This window comes from Hibiscus syriacus, unplaced genomic scaffold (genome assembly GCF_006381635.1).
Source record: "Hibiscus syriacus cultivar Baekdansim isolate YM2019G1 unplaced genomic scaffold, ASM638163v2 tig00111693_pilon, whole genome shotgun sequence".
NCBI lineage: Eukaryota > Viridiplantae > Streptophyta > Magnoliopsida > Malvales > Malvaceae > Hibiscus > Hibiscus syriacus.
The window spans coordinates 269691-286405 of record NW_024063156.1 but is presented as its reverse complement, the minus strand read 5'-3'; the positions used below and the strand labels follow the sequence as shown (position 1 = coordinate 286405).

Below are 16715 nucleotides of genomic sequence, written 5' to 3'. Positions count from 1 at the left end.
AATCCCCTGAACCGTTGATGTGCATGCATCCCTTCAATTCCCATTTTTGTATACTTGCTAGGTTTAAACTTGAGGAGTTCTGTTTTTATGATCACATGCTGAGATTTTTTTTATTAGTATGGGAATGATTACAAAGTTGTATATGTTTAGAATTTTTATTAATCTATTGACAACGTACGAACCCGGGTCCTGTAAAGAGAACAACATTTCCTTTTACCACTGAGGCCACTCAATAGGTTCACATACTGAGATTTAGGTTAAGTCAGGCGGATCATTCTCTTGGAGCTGCAATAGCATCATAAGAAGTCAAAATTAGAGCTGGTGTGTGGCCTCGACATTGTCTTTTCTGTCGGATATGTGACCGTTGTTTCCAAAAAACTTGCTGAATGGTTCTCTTATTTTGTTATGACCATCATAATGCAGGTTCGTCTAATTTATGCACTGAACAAGCTTATTTATTTGGAATATTTCCTCCTATTAAATTGGGGTTTCCTTGTTTATCTTCATATATTTTGTCTGGTTTTACTTGATGCTTTCTGTTTTCTCTTTCATACAAATGACGCTGAACCTAGTCTAAGTGCAGCATCTCTAGCAAGGTTGAGAAATGAAATTCTTCAAACTGACTGGTAAGCAAGCAAATATTAATTGATTAATGTATAAATTTTCCTGCTGAAGTTTCATTTATGAGATTTGAAACGAAAGAAGCTTCATAATGCTACAAACATAATTTAGCTTTGATGTCAATGGAAAATTTTTACAATAAAAGTTCTTCCATTTGCACATTGGCTTCATTTCAAGTTAAAGGGTTTCATTTAATGATTTGGAGTTCTTCTTTCTTTCTCCTTTGTCATTTTGATGATGTTGAAGAACAAAATCTTTTACCATGAATTGTTTGACTTATTAGATGAAGGTAATCTGGTTAAGAAAAATGAAGCCTTCCATCTTGGAATGCTTTTACAAGATACACAACGAGTGATTTAAATGATGTCAATAGAAGTGAAATTTATCATTCTTGTTTGTAGATTTGATGTAGAATATATGGATAAGCCTATGCGCACATAAATAGAGAGCAATAAAGGAACAAATATGCTGCTGAAAAGGATGTCTCTCATAGTTTCCAAGACCAAGAATATAAATAAATGCGATAATATCAGTTGTGTAAGTTAATGACAAAAACCCTTATAAGTAAAATAGGCTGCAGTGTTGTGAACATTGTTGCAATACAATGCTTTACAGTATTGTGAACTGTAATCCCAGCTTAGGGGGAGAAGGAAGAAACCCACAAAGCTGTTATGTCCCTTTTAGTTTAGGACTACCCCTATGAATTAGTAGTCTTTCTTATATATATATGTTTATAATTTTCTAGTTAGTTGTTTCCTTAAGAGTTAGGAGTCCTTTTTGTCATGTTTATCTTCAGTTTAAGTCTTTTATTTCAAGTAAACTATTTATAAAGAGGACAGTTAGTATGAATAAAATTTAAGTCAGAATTTTGTCAAAAACTAAAAACCTTGAGGGATTTTTGTTCAGAAAAGATCATTATCAGGATAATAATCTTTTCCGGAATCCTATTTCCTCTTGCAAATGTAGCGCCTATTGGATATCTCATCTTCTTTGAGAACTGCATCTGATTAAGTTTTCTTGGATATATGTTCTTTTGAAAACTGTCATCGGTGTCTTTAACAATGATGTTTTGATCTATATGAACAGATAGTGCCCTTCAAAATGCAATCAACTGTGGTCCCAGCAGCCTCTAAAACCGAAGGATGTTTCCGTACTTGAAACAGCAGAGGAGTGGTGATACAATGCCAGAGATTTTTCAGCTTGCAGTGAAGTTCAATATTAGCATGGAAATTTAATTTCTCAAAAAGAATAAAACTTTTTAAAATGGAATGTAAGCTATATATCCCATTGTGCGTAAATAATGATCACAAGCTTCCCCACCATTACCTGCCTTAGAAAAAAGGTATGGCTGAGCTCCAACTGGCGGTGTTTTTTGCCCCTTGGCCTATTCCTAGGGTGGAGCTTCCCATTGATTCTTCTATAGGTTCACAATATTGAATATCATTATGCAATTTATTACCAACGACTTGAAATTACACGAAAGCTTTGTTGCAGTAAAAGAATAGTTGCTTTAAGTAAACGTTTTCCTCTAAGCTTTGTACCTAAAAATACTTTTAGGAAAAATCTGAAAATTAAGAAGCTCAAAATTAAATCTATTTGACTGGACTTTTGGAAGTGTCTGTTTGTTCGTAATATTGATGAAAAGAAACGTTCAACCCTATATTACTAGCAGCACTAAAACGTTGTAACTTGTTTCATCCTCTAAAAAATTAATTATTTTGTAGATGCAGTTATTCGAATCCATTATCTCTAGGAAGAACACTATTCTATTTTATAACTGAGAGCACTTAATGAATTCTTAACAAGTAATTTTCAAGTATACATCAATCAGAAAATTTCCATTTTTGATTGGATCTTCAAATCATAATTTGTCTCGTTTTATTATTGATGAAACATGACTTTAACTTGTAAAGACAAACCTCACTACTATTATACAAATTAAGACAAAAGTGTGGGACCAGATTTTCCCATTTTTAACTCCTTTGTGTCTTAGACTAAACCTAATTAATTAGCTTCTCCAGGTTGTCTCCACCTATGATTATTGATTAACATTTTATTTAATCTATATACTTTCCAATCACTCCATAATAATGGACATCACCTTCCTTCGATACACAAATAACAAAACATTCTCTTTCACTTCTTAGAATGATCATATTAATGGCCCTAACTGTTATGCTGAACCTAGAGATCATTGGCCCCTATTTTCTGGTTTGGACTTTGAAATTTTGCTCTCTTTTCAAACTACATGCAAACTTATTTTACAAAACTTCAAGGACTTGTTTTAAAAAAGTAGAATATATATATATATATATAGTTGATCTTAATTATATATGCATGTGCACGGTTTTTTGTCTGGTTTTTCTCTTTAAAAAACAGATATCGTATGTAATGTGTTAGATACTGTAGGGTGTTTTGTGATTAGTAAATAATTGGAATTAATAAACCCTAATTTTCTTGCAATATAAATATATTGATATATTTATACACACGTAAAAATGGTCCCCATATGTAACATGGGCGTCGGCATGACTGGTCTTTGAAAGAATACAAACATTAGCATCATTCCCCAACATGGTCTTTGTCCATCAAACAAAACTTATTAAGAATAGTAATCTTTTCTATGACTTAAAGTTTTGTAAGTGTTTTTCATTTTAAAAATTAAAAAGAAAATAGTGTATTTGAACCACTTGTCATTCGGGGAAGACAAAGAGAAGATGGATTATTATTATTTTTATTATCATTATTATCATTATTATTATTATTATTATTATTATTCAAGTAGAGAGAGAAATTGGAGAAGCAAAGCGCCGCTCTAAAATCATGGAACTTTAAGCAGTTTGGGACATAATAATGCATGCATGGATGTTGTCCATTTCCAACAAAATTTCAAAGGAATTAGTTGAATAATATTTGTTGCTCAATGTTTGGTGATGTAATAATAGTTTTGTTTTTGGGATCTTCTCCTGTTACATGCACCACAACGTTTAATTATAAATTAAATAAATATGAATTCATTAATAAGAAATCTTTAACATAAAGATAATAATATTAATGCCCAATATTAATTTAATTATTTAATTTAAACATAATCTTTTATGGTTCTTTCTTACTAACATTCTTTTGCCTTTATTTAAAAATTAAATAAATTAAGGTGCTTGCTTAGGGGATGAGACGATGACCCTTAATCTATCGTTTGTGAGTGGTTATGACGTGGACAGTGGGACCCAAGACGTGTAAAAAAATAGTTCCCACTTCCACTCGTGTGGCGTGTCAACGTCATAATCAAATGATCGAAGAATTCATTCTCTTCTTCATTACACGTGCACGTGCACCACAATACCCGATGAGGTGTAAATTGTAACGGCTTACCTATTTCTTTTATTTATTTATTTATTTATTTTTATGGATCATTTAATTTACCGAGAGCAAGATATTTTCTATGCTATAAATTAGTATTTAATAATTTAATTCGGGAATCAATTTTCATTTTGATATAAAGTCGTCGCACTGATATCCCTAATTTAAATCTCAACAATGTGAATAGAATAAATTGAATTGAAAATATTATTTTTATAATAAATTTTTTAATATTTAATCTAAATTAATTTATTAATAAATCAAATATCAAGAATTAAAACTAGGGTAAACTACATAAGGTACCACTAAACTTTACCCGTTAACTCGTTTATATCATTGAACTTTTAATTTTATCAATTATAACACGGAACTTTAATTATACATTATATTATGTCATTCAACCGTTAAGTCACTAATAGGACGATGACATGGCTAAAGGTTGCTAACATGCCATGCCACACCAAAGTAACGATGTTTTAGTGTGGTTATTCTGATGCTTAAAACGATGTCATATTAGATACTAAACTTTTGGGGTATCGATTTTTCTACCGAACTTTTAAATAGTTTTCCTTTTTACCACTACACTTTTAGATTGTTGCCGACAGCCAAGCACCGCTGTTCATCGATCATATATCGCGGTAAGATCAATATCAAAATCGTTTATATTTCACTCCTCTTTCTTCACCTAGAATTGATTTTCCATGAAACTCACTCAAAGTCAATGAAAATCCATTTAAAAGTTCAAAGTATTAATATTTTGATCTCTTTCAATGACCGATCAATGAGGCTAATTTTGAGGTATGTTATTCGTCTTCTCGAAGTAATGCTTTTCACCATTCAAATTTTTAACAAACACCCTAAATCCCGTGAATCTAATAAAATCTCCAAACATCTAAAATGATAGATTTTTGTGTTTAATTTCGTCATTTTTGAGTGGGTTTCATGGATAATTAATCATATGAGAAGAATGAGAAGTCAAATACGAATATTTTGGAAATGATTTTGCTGTGAAAGATGATTGGTGAGTATATAATATGGCACTTTTTTTATACTCTCCGACATCCAAACATAGTTCAATGTAGAGGAAACTCTCTTTAATTCTAAACCCAAATTTTTGTACTCTCTAATTTTTTTATTCAAACTCTCTTTGGGTTTTTTTTCTCTTCGGTCTTCAAAATTCTAATAGGAGAGGTGGGGAAGGAGGAAGACGAACTATGTATCTGAATTTTATGTTGATTGAATGGTGAAGGTTGTAGATCAATGTTGTTTTCCTTTGAGTTTTAGATTGAGATTTATGAGTTTTAAAGAGATTTCAAAAAAACGAAATTGATAGTCAGGAACGGAGATAAGATCTAACATTGAGGGGATTAAATTATTTTATATTAAAAGAGTAAGAATCTAATAAGTATTTAAATCTATAAATTAACTAGGAAGAGCAAATGCTTTATTTAACTAATATTTAACCTAAAAATGACTTAAAATATTATTATACCAAAAAATTTGGGAGGGACAACGACCGCTCCCAACCACTAAATAGCTTCGCCTCTAAATATTTATCAAATAAATTAATTTGCAATAAGTATTTAACAAAAGCGAGTTAATTACTTGTCCTTTCAAGGTAAGCCGAAGGCCTCCTACATTATTGTCTAAAGGTAATTAATATTTTAATAATCCCCATAAAAAACATGCCAAATTGCCCTCAAAGAAAAGAGATCTTAATTCATGGGTTAAGTGGCCAACAAGTACACAGGCCAATGAAGTTTAGCTGCTGCCATGCACTTTATTCACTTCCCCATAATTACAACACTTGAATCAATTCATAATTTGTTTTAATATTAGGCATACCCATAGCCTACACTTATGCAATCATCAAATGTCATAGAGATTGAAGTTTCACACTTGTCGAGGTGAAATCATTTGTTTTGGAATATTATTTAAAGTTTTAATATTCTATTAATATACACGCATTATTGATTTGGAGAAATTCGATTTTTAATATTAATTTGAGTTTCAGGTGGATTGCATATCCCAAAGGCAGAGGGACCTCTATTTGAGTTTTAGTCTAAATATGTGTAAAGTCCCTATACCTTTTTGGATTTTTGAAATTTAATCTCTCTATTTATAATTTTTTCCCCACCATCAATGCAGAAGAACAATGATGAAGCAAAGTAGAAATGGGGTTTAATGTTTATGACAGTTTCTTTGTGGAATCTCATTTGAGAGTGTACAAAAATCCTGAATGAAAGGTTTTTAAAAAAGGGGGAAGAAAAAAGAATGAAATGTGTTGGCCAATAAGGCGACCGAATTCATTATTAAATCATCTACCTCCTTCCTCTGGTGTTTATAACCCCCTTTCTGCTTTATGCTGTTTAAGCTCAAAACCCCATTCTCTCTCTCTAAAAATGACGGGTTCTGGTGCCCCTTGCGGTGCTTGCAAGTTCTTGAGAAGAAAATGTGTTCGAGGCTGTGTTTTCGCACCTTATTTCTGCCATGAACAAGGCGCTGCCCATTTTGCAGCTATCCACAAGGTTTTCGGTGCAAGCAATGTCTCCAAGCTCCTTGCTTATATTCCTGTCGCTGATCGCTGTGAAGCTGCACTCACGATTTCCTATGAAGCTCAAGCTAGGCTTCAAGACCCCGTTTATGGCTGTGTTTCTCATATTTGCTCTCCAACAGCAGGTTCTCTTTTTTTTAACCATGCAGTACCCTTTCTCCTTGTTTGATGAATTGAAACCCTAATTTGAGTTTTGAAATACATATCTAAAATCCATACAGATTGTCAATCTCCAGGCACAGCTTGCTTCGCTTGAGGAACAAGCAGCTCACAGCGTCTTCGTCAATGGCGGCTCTGTTACTGCAAACCCTAATAACAGATACCACGGAAAGGTTCCTTTTCAAAGCTGGTTTCACTCGGAAAATTCAAGCATGGCACCAAATCTGAACCCAACAGACTCATATTGTGAGAATAATGGGTTTTTGGATCCAAACTCTTTAGCACAATACGAAAATCCGGTCTCCTCATCAGGAGAAGATCATGTCTCGTGTACTACTTTCGGACAGGCATCTCATTCCATGTCTTCCTTCGACATGCAAACAGACCACAGACAAAGGGGTTTCCAGGAAGTCGATGACCTTCAATCAATGGCCTTTGGATATGCTCAACATGATATTCATGATGAGGGGGATCCATCGTTGCTCAATTTCAGCACAAGAGATTTTATGTAAGACCAGTGAAGAAGACAACATCAATCTTCCAGTTTTGAATGGAAATGCTTCATATTTTGAAACACACATATATATACATATGCACTTATGTTGCTATGAATAAAAAGGTAGGAGCCCTAAAATCTACCCTACTGTTGTTTTCCATAATTAATCTAGTGTATAACCCTTGGATATTGATAGAAAAATAGTGTATTTTCCTCGTGTGACAGAACTAGAGGTAGAAATTGGTCAGGTTTTGTTTGAGCTAATTAATCATTTGATCTTAGCCTTTAAGGACTACATGTAGTTTTGACCTAGTAATTATGTTACGGTTCTCTACTCCCTCTCCTATATTGCACTTTCCCTTTATGTTATTAGCTGGTTCTGTGATTTTCATTAACCAACGTTTCACGTGAAGGATTCTTTTTCAAGATTAAAGCATTGGATTCATAGATCCTACTGGGTTAGCTGTAGGCTAATTATTCACTCTGTTTAATTGCAAGAAAATGCATAACTAACTTTTACTGATCTGAAATTCTATAGCCTAACATTGATCTTGAGTATACAATGTTAATAGACTATTAAAAAGGTTATTTATTTTAATCATACAATAGGTAGTTATTAATAAATTAAGTTGGGAGGATCGTACTCACCTCTGCAGTACTTGATTTAGACTAATCGATTATTAGATCGGAACCGAGGATTTATATAAAAAAAGTTATTTTTTATGCAGTTTCCAATGCTTTGGTGATTTTCTGACTTTGGTGCACGTGATGTTGGGTTACTATATCTTAATAATTTTTTCTTTGGAAGATATGCAATATTAATACCAATTGTCGGTCCGGAGCCGATTTATTTGATTTATCATGCTGTGACACAAATCAAACTATCTTATCTGTACAATTTATATTTTTCTTCCTCTAATATATATGTATATGTATGTATTACTTTACTCGATAGATTAATACTTTTGTTGACACAACAATGTACAGTCAGAGAGTTCCTATCATTAGGGATGGCAAACGGGTACAGTTTCGTAGATTCCGCAACGCATCCGCTCCAATTGGAGCGGGGATGGGTATAATTTTAGCGGGTAGTGGGCGGGTGTGGATTTATAAAGTGGTACCCGTCGTGGGTGGTGGGCGGGTAATGGGTTTGAGACATTACCCGCCCCGTATCCGCCCGCCCAACTAAATATCTATTAAATTTTGGACCATAATGAATTTAGGTGTAATTTTAGAGACTAATTTATAAATTTTAATATTGTATAATATATAACATATAATTTAACCAAATATTAAGGATATTTAGTCTTTAATCTGGTCTTTAATTAGGGAAATATTCGGCTCTTTGATTAAACTCATAATCCCACTAACCACGTCACTTTCCATGTTCTTTAGCCTATGCTGCCCATACAAACACAAATTAGCCGTACTATAAGCATTAACATCAAAAGCAGCAGTTTCCATATTCTTTAGCCCCTCAAAACCCATATTAGCCGCACTATGAGCATTAACATTGAAAGCAACTCAACAATCCAGCTCTGCGACTACATGCTCCCTACAATCTATCTCCATAACATTCGTAGAGCCACTCCACTGACAAATTAAAGCATGCGCTGCTACCCCATCACGAACTGTCTGGGAACCAACTCCAACATCCCATTAGTTTGCTGTCAGGCGGGTCTAGATGGGTATGTCGCTAGTGGGTAGTGGGTGTGGGGATGGATTTGAAAATGTACCCGCGTGGGCGGGTGTGGATTTGAAAATTTGTACCCATCATGGGTGGTGGGCGGGTGGTGGATTGAAAAATATTAGGTGTGTATGGGGAGGGGGTATCCGCACCCGACCCGCCCGTTTGCCATCCCTAACTATCATATTGGGAGAGAGAAGATACTTAAGTTTAAAATAATATAAATTTATCTCGTATCTAATTTAAAAATAGAAGAAATAATAATTTAATTTTACTTAAATTTAAATTGATAAAGACATAAAATACTATTAAATCCAAAAATTTAAGAGGGACGAGTCTCTCTCATTCTCTATATCTATATACATCGTCTCTCAGTGCATTCACTCATAACATATAAAATATTTACTTGATAAAATATTTAAACTTGCATGTTTGTCATATTGGTATCATGTGTTTTTTCATGTTCGGAAGAATTCAAGAAATTAGTAATTTATTTGTTATCGTACCTTTGAAGACTTCTATCTAAATTACTCAAAGCCATTACTTTTCATTATTACACTAATATTGTACTATTATTTATCGCACGGAGAAACGTAAAATTTTATGTTAGAATAATAAATTTTCAAAATTTTAGAGAGATGAAAACAGATTTTCAATAAAAAAAATATATAAAAAAATTAAAATATATGATAATTTAAAATTTTCAAAGGGACGATTACTCTCATCGACCTCTCGATCTATTCTTTTTGTTTTTTTAGTAAAAGGATATCATTCATTCGATTCCAATTGCGTCCAAAATAACAACATTAGAAATACATTTAGGGTAATTGCTAACAAACCAAATAGGAGAGCTACAATTTGAAACAGCCCATTTTTCTACTCGATCAGCCTCTCTTGGAACATAGCCCATTTTGATGTGCTTTACATAAACTCATAAATACAGCTAATTAAATTTAGAGTTAATAATATATCAACTTAATTAGGGGTGAAATAATATATATATATATAGATTTACAAAATCAAAATTTAAATGTTTTTTTAAAGTAATATCAACGTTTTTTAAATAATAGTAATTTTATTTTCAATAATTTTTAATGTCAATGGACACTTTTTATTATTATGACTTTTCCACATATCTCAGATAAAATTATTTTTTTAAATAGTCTACGTGATTATAAATTTTCAAAGTATCTATTCATATTTTTTCTTAATCATTGTTAATGCATTATATATACTATAGATACAACTATTTGAATCTGAAGTATCTAAAAAAGACATTCTCTTTTATCATTAACATCAGTTAATTGTTTCAATAATATTTTTTATATTTTTCTAATAAAATAATAATAAACATATAAAAATGAAAGCCCAGGATCAACGGTTGGAATTATGCAAACGTGGGTTACGAAATCAATAGTCAAAAGTTGCGTTAAAAATTCAAAGCCCCCGAGAAGACGTGCAATTTTTAACTATGCTGATTTCATCCTTTTGTTTTGTTTTGTTTAATCCTCAAATGAGACAATAATTCGTGTTTAGTATTTTGTAATTCAAAACCAACACGTCATCAGCTGTCCCATGTGTCATGTGCCTAATCAACATTAAAATTCTTAAATCTTCAATTCAACAAAAAAAAAATTGCTTTAATTTTTTAAATTAATAGATTTTTAATAATGATTGATTTGCTACGGTAAGGTTCTTGAAAAAAATTTGACTGAATTAAGGTATCGTTAAAATTATTTCTTAAAATGATGTGAATGCTACAGTAACCGAAGAGTCGTCAGAAATACCGTGTGTTTTCCGAGAAAGATGTCAAGAACATAATGCGTCTTTCCTATTTTTATGTCGTTGAACAAAACTGAAGACGCACTGTCATCCCGACGATTTTAAAAAAACGCACTATATTTTTGATGACTTTAAATTCCAGTAAAATCCTATTTCAACCAATAATTTTTTTCACAATACCGAAGGAACAATTCAGCCCTTTAATAATTCATCTACACTTATCTTTTGACAGGTTGGAGTTGGAAGTGTTTGTCAGCCTACTAATTTTCAGACATATTTTATCATGTAATAATTTAAATTGTTTTGTACTAAACTCTTTATTTATTTTCTTTAATGTGGCAGCCTTTTCCCCTCCCTTAAGCTCCATTCAACTAATGATCACTCATCACTTATTGGAATAATTACTTTATGCAACTACAAGTAATGGAGTCCAACAAATTCCATTCTAATTTTCCCTCTTTTTTTTATATCTAATTTCTTTTATCTAATTATAATAATATCAATCGTTAAAAATATTATATTTATTAATCTTCAAAAATATTCTTAACTAAGAATAATATAATTTCATAACCTGAAAATCAATCTAAAAATGACTATACACTCGCTCCCTCTCTCTTTAACGTATTCTAATTATGGTAATATTTTTTTATTGATGTATTAGTATAAATCGTGCCATTAATTTGAGTTTGATTATGTTGTATATACATGCTTTATGAGACAAATAACAGGAGGGTTTCGAGTTTTAAAAATAACTTTAATACGTGAATTTTTTGAATAATTTAGATAATTATAAGATAATATATGTTTGAATTTTTCTTAACTCTTAATAATACTCATATACACTATAAATATAATTGTTCAAATTTGAATCTTTTAATTTGAATAATCTAATAGGTTCAATTAATATGTGAATTTAAATAAGATAAGTATGGTTAATTAAATTAGTTAAGAAAGAGTGTTGGCTCATAATGTAGGGTTTTGCTTTCATTAAGGGGACATTTGGTCTATAAATATGAATACAAGGCCATGGCTTATTGGGATTATTATTTATATTAAAAATTATAAAGAAATGGTTATGTTTGGTAAACCTACTCATTAGAACATAAACCCTAGGTGGGGTGGGTCCCTAGGAAGGGTGTGCATACCCCCAATCATGAATGCAAAGCTAATTGACACGAAATAAATAAGGTATTTTAGACTCATTCAAACAAAGAATAAAGATTCATAATTTTTTTAATGATTATAAATGTCATAATATTCGTGTCTTAAAATTTTGAAATTATTATACATTTTATAATTCTTTTATTTTCTAATGATAATTATTTTTTTACTCTTAAAAGTTTTATACATTTTAAAATAAAATTATATGTTGATCCTAATAATATTAATTAATATTTCTGAATTAGATGTTATTAATAACTTATTGATGTAATTTTATATGGAAAATTTTAAATTTATAACATTGATATCTCTCATAAAGTTTTTTTATATTAATAAAAATTGAATTTCATTAATAAAAATTATAATGAAAGGAATCAGAATTACAACACACCTAAGAAAAGTGATGACAATAGTCACACAAAAAATCCATACCTAAAACAAAAATATTAAACTCAAAGATACGAAGAAAAACGAAACGTTCCCTTAATAATGACACCAAACATTAAAAGAATATAGTAACATTCATAATACTCTTTGTATCTGTTGAACAACGCTTCACAAAATAATAAAGGAATGGTATGTTGCTTCATAAAATTGTGTAATCATCTCGATCTAAATTTAATTTATGGTAATTATTTTCATATTATACATTTGCTCTAGTATTAATTAAACAACCTTGGTGGTTTAATTTTTAATGTTTTGTCTGCTTGTGATTTTTGTTCTTTCTTTTTTTAAAAATTAGGTTTAACTTTTAGGAGAGATAATAAACATTAATTTTTAATCGTTTTAAAATTAAAATAAAAACAAAATTTGTAATTTTGAAACCTAGTTTGATAATTTTAAAAATATTTTTTAACAATTATCAATTACAAATATTAAAAATAAAATTTTAATTATTAATGGTTAACATATCAAATAATCTCTTTAAGCTAGCATGCTTAATTTGTAATTATTTAAAAAAATTGATAATCATTTTATAAATTTAATAATAAAAATTTATTTGAACATAATTTTGAAATCTCCAATGTACTTAAGGATTAAGGTTCATTCTTATTAGTTATGTTTGTAAGAAAATAGATGAATAAGATTAACCTCAGGAAATAAGTTAGTTACGTCTATTGTTGAGATTAACGTTTTCAGACATTTTTATCATTATATAATATTGATATTTTGATAACAGAACGCTATTTAAATCCTAAATTAACTACCAACACCATGACTGAAGCACTATGGCCGAATTCCAAGTTGTAATAAAAAATTGTCTGATTGAACAAACAGGAAAACGGCAATATTGTTTGGTTGACCAGAAAGTTTAGTACTAATTTCTCTCGGAAACACTCTCCGTATATACAATCATCAGCATCAGAGCAGAAGCAGAATCGTACTCCATAAAGAAGAAGAAAAAAAGAGACAAGGATGGTCTAGTTTCAGTTCCTCATCATTCTAAGGGCAAGTGCTTGAAGCTCACCCAAATCATTATTGTAGGGTCTCTTCTTAAGGATATGAAACTCCTCACTGCTTTGCAGTTCTTGCATATTCATGGTATCACCACTGTTGAGTTCAACCGACTCGAGTGAGCTCTGTGGAGAAATGGGGTTCACGTAGGTTGGATAACTTGTAAAGGAAGGAACAGTACCACAAAGATTGCCTTGCCATTGATTCTCCATGTGATGTGAATTCATAGCATTTTGAGCTAGTTGAGCTTTCACTTGCATTAACTGACCTTGGAGATATGCCACCTATGAGATGAAACCCAGAAGAAGATTAGAAATTGGTTTAAAGGCTAGATAAACAAAAAAGATAAGGAAATCTGATTAGTACCTGTTGTTGCAAGGCGAAAATATGAGCAACGCAACCGTAAACGGGATCTCGAATCCTTGCTTGAGCCTCATAAGCAATGGTGACGACCGCCTTACAACGAACATGAGCAGGGATATGCAGCAACAATTTGGAGGCATTGCTAGCACCAAAGACTTTATGGATGGCGGCGAACCTTGCGGGGCCTTGTTCCGAGCAGAAAAAAGGAGCAAATATACAGTCAGAGGCGCATTTTCGTCTCAGAAACTTGCATGCACCACAAGGGGAGCCAGTGCCAGAACCAGAAGATGCCATGTCAGAAAGATAAAAGAGGAACAAAGGGGATGGAATCAGAGGAATAATCTTAAAGATTTTCGAAGCGCACGAGTACACTAGGAAATGGTGCTAAAATTAACGGGGTTTGTGGAAGGGGGCTAGGTGAAAGTGGGGCTGTTGCAGGGCACAAACAGTGATGAATGGGGGACATTGGATCCCTTTATGTAGGGTTCGAAAGGAACATTTAATAATGGTTTATGCTATTATGATCTATGGGGTTTGTTCATTTAATGTTACTATATGATTTGAAATTGGGTTTACATTATCTGAACAATTGTTTAAACACATTTGAAGTTTTATTTTTTTGGTAGAAAGTTAGAACTTTTCCTTTTGATTTATTTTATATTTTTCCGCCGATCGCCGCACGTTGGAACTGCTGCTGTTTGTCGCTTTGTGATTGCCACCTGCCGGTAAATCCCACCGACAACCACTAAGAAAATAACGACTTTTTTTTTCTCTCTCTTTTTAGTGCAGCAGGTTAATGGTGTTTGAATACAGATTAAAAGAGAGAGATAAGCCAAGTTAAAGAAGCAACAAGGACGAAGCTAACCATCATCATGCATTATTGTTGAAAGTGTAAAGCCAAAAGTCTAACAAAGCAAATACGCGTTGAATAGATGGAGTCAAAACTAGAGCCCTGTGCAGCAAAGGGAGACTCAAAACATTTTCTTTTCTTTTAGAAACAATACGTAATTACTCAAACATAAATTTTTTAAGAAAAACATTCCCTTTTATCATTGAGATAATAGATTCTTCGAGAAAGAAAACGTTTGAATGCTGAGGATTGTCACAGTTATGCTTTTATTTGCATCAGCCATAGACAGACGTGGAAAACTCTAAATCAACCCAAAAACACAGCAAAAATGGGTTTAAAGCTCGTCACTCCCTAACAGAGGATGATGGCTGTTTGCATCAAATATCGTACATGGCTGTGTCATATGATCTTCCTTGCTAGCTAAGCCTCTGACACCGCACCACACCACACCAGCATGCAGGCTTATAATTCATATGCAAAGAAATGCAAAATCATTTCTAGCCACTCAATGTTACCAGCATTTATAGTTCAACTTACAGAGTCATCCATGCACATGCAATGATGCAAACTAACAATTTCTATATCATTAATAGGTGGATGCTGAGACCATAAGCAAATACTACCTTTTGGTGATCTCTAACCTAACCTTCAGCTCTCGGTATTTCCAAGAGGTGGGGATTTTCGATTCGACTGACTTAACCTGCTGCATATAGGGATCCTGAGCTACTCAGAGTGAAAATTAACCTATCTGATCTAGCCATATGACTAAACTTCTAACTCCATCATAAACACGATGGAGATTGGATTTTCTTATATTTACGAATGAAGACTCAATATGAACAATAAAGCAAGTATGTCCACTACCATTTCATTCCACCATGTACAAGGAGAAGATGAAATCTAAGAAGAAATGGATTAAAGTAGCAACTGTTTTTCCTTTACTTACAAAAGGCTTTGACATGCATAACAAACATCTCCAAGCTAACCCCAAAACTAGATCTTATCAAGACTTGACCTTGCTTCTGATAACCCAAAAGGAACAAACTTCAGTTTTTGTTTCAATATTTTACAGATCTGTCCTTTACCAAAGTAAAAATATAAACATCTGTCACCTTCCTTTGTGATGAAACCTCAGTTTTAACAAGAACTGCATTTTAACTTGTCCAAATCAACAATACTGCAGACGATAAGTGCAAATCACAGACCAGTTTTCAATGTCAATAGCAATGACATTAATAGGAGCAGGTGCATCAGCAGCAGCATAATAGGCTATGTTACATGGACTTTTCTTCCTAAAGTACCTGTGTGTGACACATACTCTATAAATGGTTATAAGGGAATGATCTTCCCAATATAGAAAAACTTTTTCAGAAAAATTAAGCATACCCATGTCTAATGCTTACCCCCTAGTCCAGACAACATAGGTTATAATGATAATAACACGTCTAATCAGTTCCAAACAAGGCCACCCGGAAGGAAATATGTCAAGAGGCTAATTCAAACAAGGTCATTTGGTTTATCCCTGAGTACTTACCCCGAGGCCCAAGTCTGCGGTCTGGACAACAAAGGAGGTATGTTGGTACTAATAATAATAACAGATCCAATCACTTCCAAATAAGGCCACTTAAGTAACCGAGAAGGGAACATGTCAGAGGCTAATTCAAACAACACGATTTAGTCTTTCTCCCAGAACAATTTCAATAGTTCCTTAGCTTATTCCAGGGATTCCGGAATTGAATTCATCGCTCATCTAATCAAAACAACTTAAAGAAAAAACAGCTCAAATCACTTAAAAACATAGACAAAAATAATTGCATCTTTAGGAAAGGGGCTAGAGCGAGAATTTGGTTAATAGAATAATGTATAGATGGACATGTGCAAAGCACATTGCGGTAGTACCAAAGTTCTAATTCGTTTTCATGCATTAAACAAGACTGCTATTTAGCTACATGAGAGAAGAAGATCTTTTAACTTGAGCAGCATTATAAACAATGTACTCATTGTACATCAGTTCAGATTCCTTCACACTGGATGGAACTGGTTTGCCACAAGGTACAACGACATCATCCATCCACTTTACAAAGTCAGACTTCTTAGGTACTTTCTTTCCAAGCCCTTTTGTAGAGTGCTTTCTTTCCAAGTTCTAATCCAGGCATTGACATAAAGGGTGAACTAACCTGGCCTTTGTTAGTTCATAGACCTTCCCTAAAGCAACTTCACTGAGAAG

The 16715-nt window shown here is 32.5% G+C and overlaps 1 protein-coding gene and 1 pseudogene across 1 annotated transcript; one reads left to right on the top strand and one right to left on the bottom strand.

Annotated features, from left to right (window-relative positions):
• Window positions 1–6383: 6383 nt before the first annotated feature.
• On the top strand, window positions 6384–7206 carry LOC120167787 (annotated as a pseudogene).
• A 5851-nt stretch (window positions 7207–13057) lies between these two features.
• LOC120167788 (LOB domain-containing protein 16-like) lies at window positions 13058–14062 on the bottom strand. Its single transcript, XM_039176691.1, has 2 exons — window positions 13642–14062; window positions 13058–13559 (listed from the first exon to the last, which is right to left on the bottom strand). The coding sequence occupies exons 1-2, from the start codon at window positions 13930–13932 to the stop codon at window positions 13248–13250; spliced, it is 603 nt and encodes a 200-aa protein (XP_039032622.1). The 5' UTR covers window positions 13933–14062; the 3' UTR covers window positions 13058–13247.
• Window positions 14063–16715: the final 2653 nt, after the last annotated feature.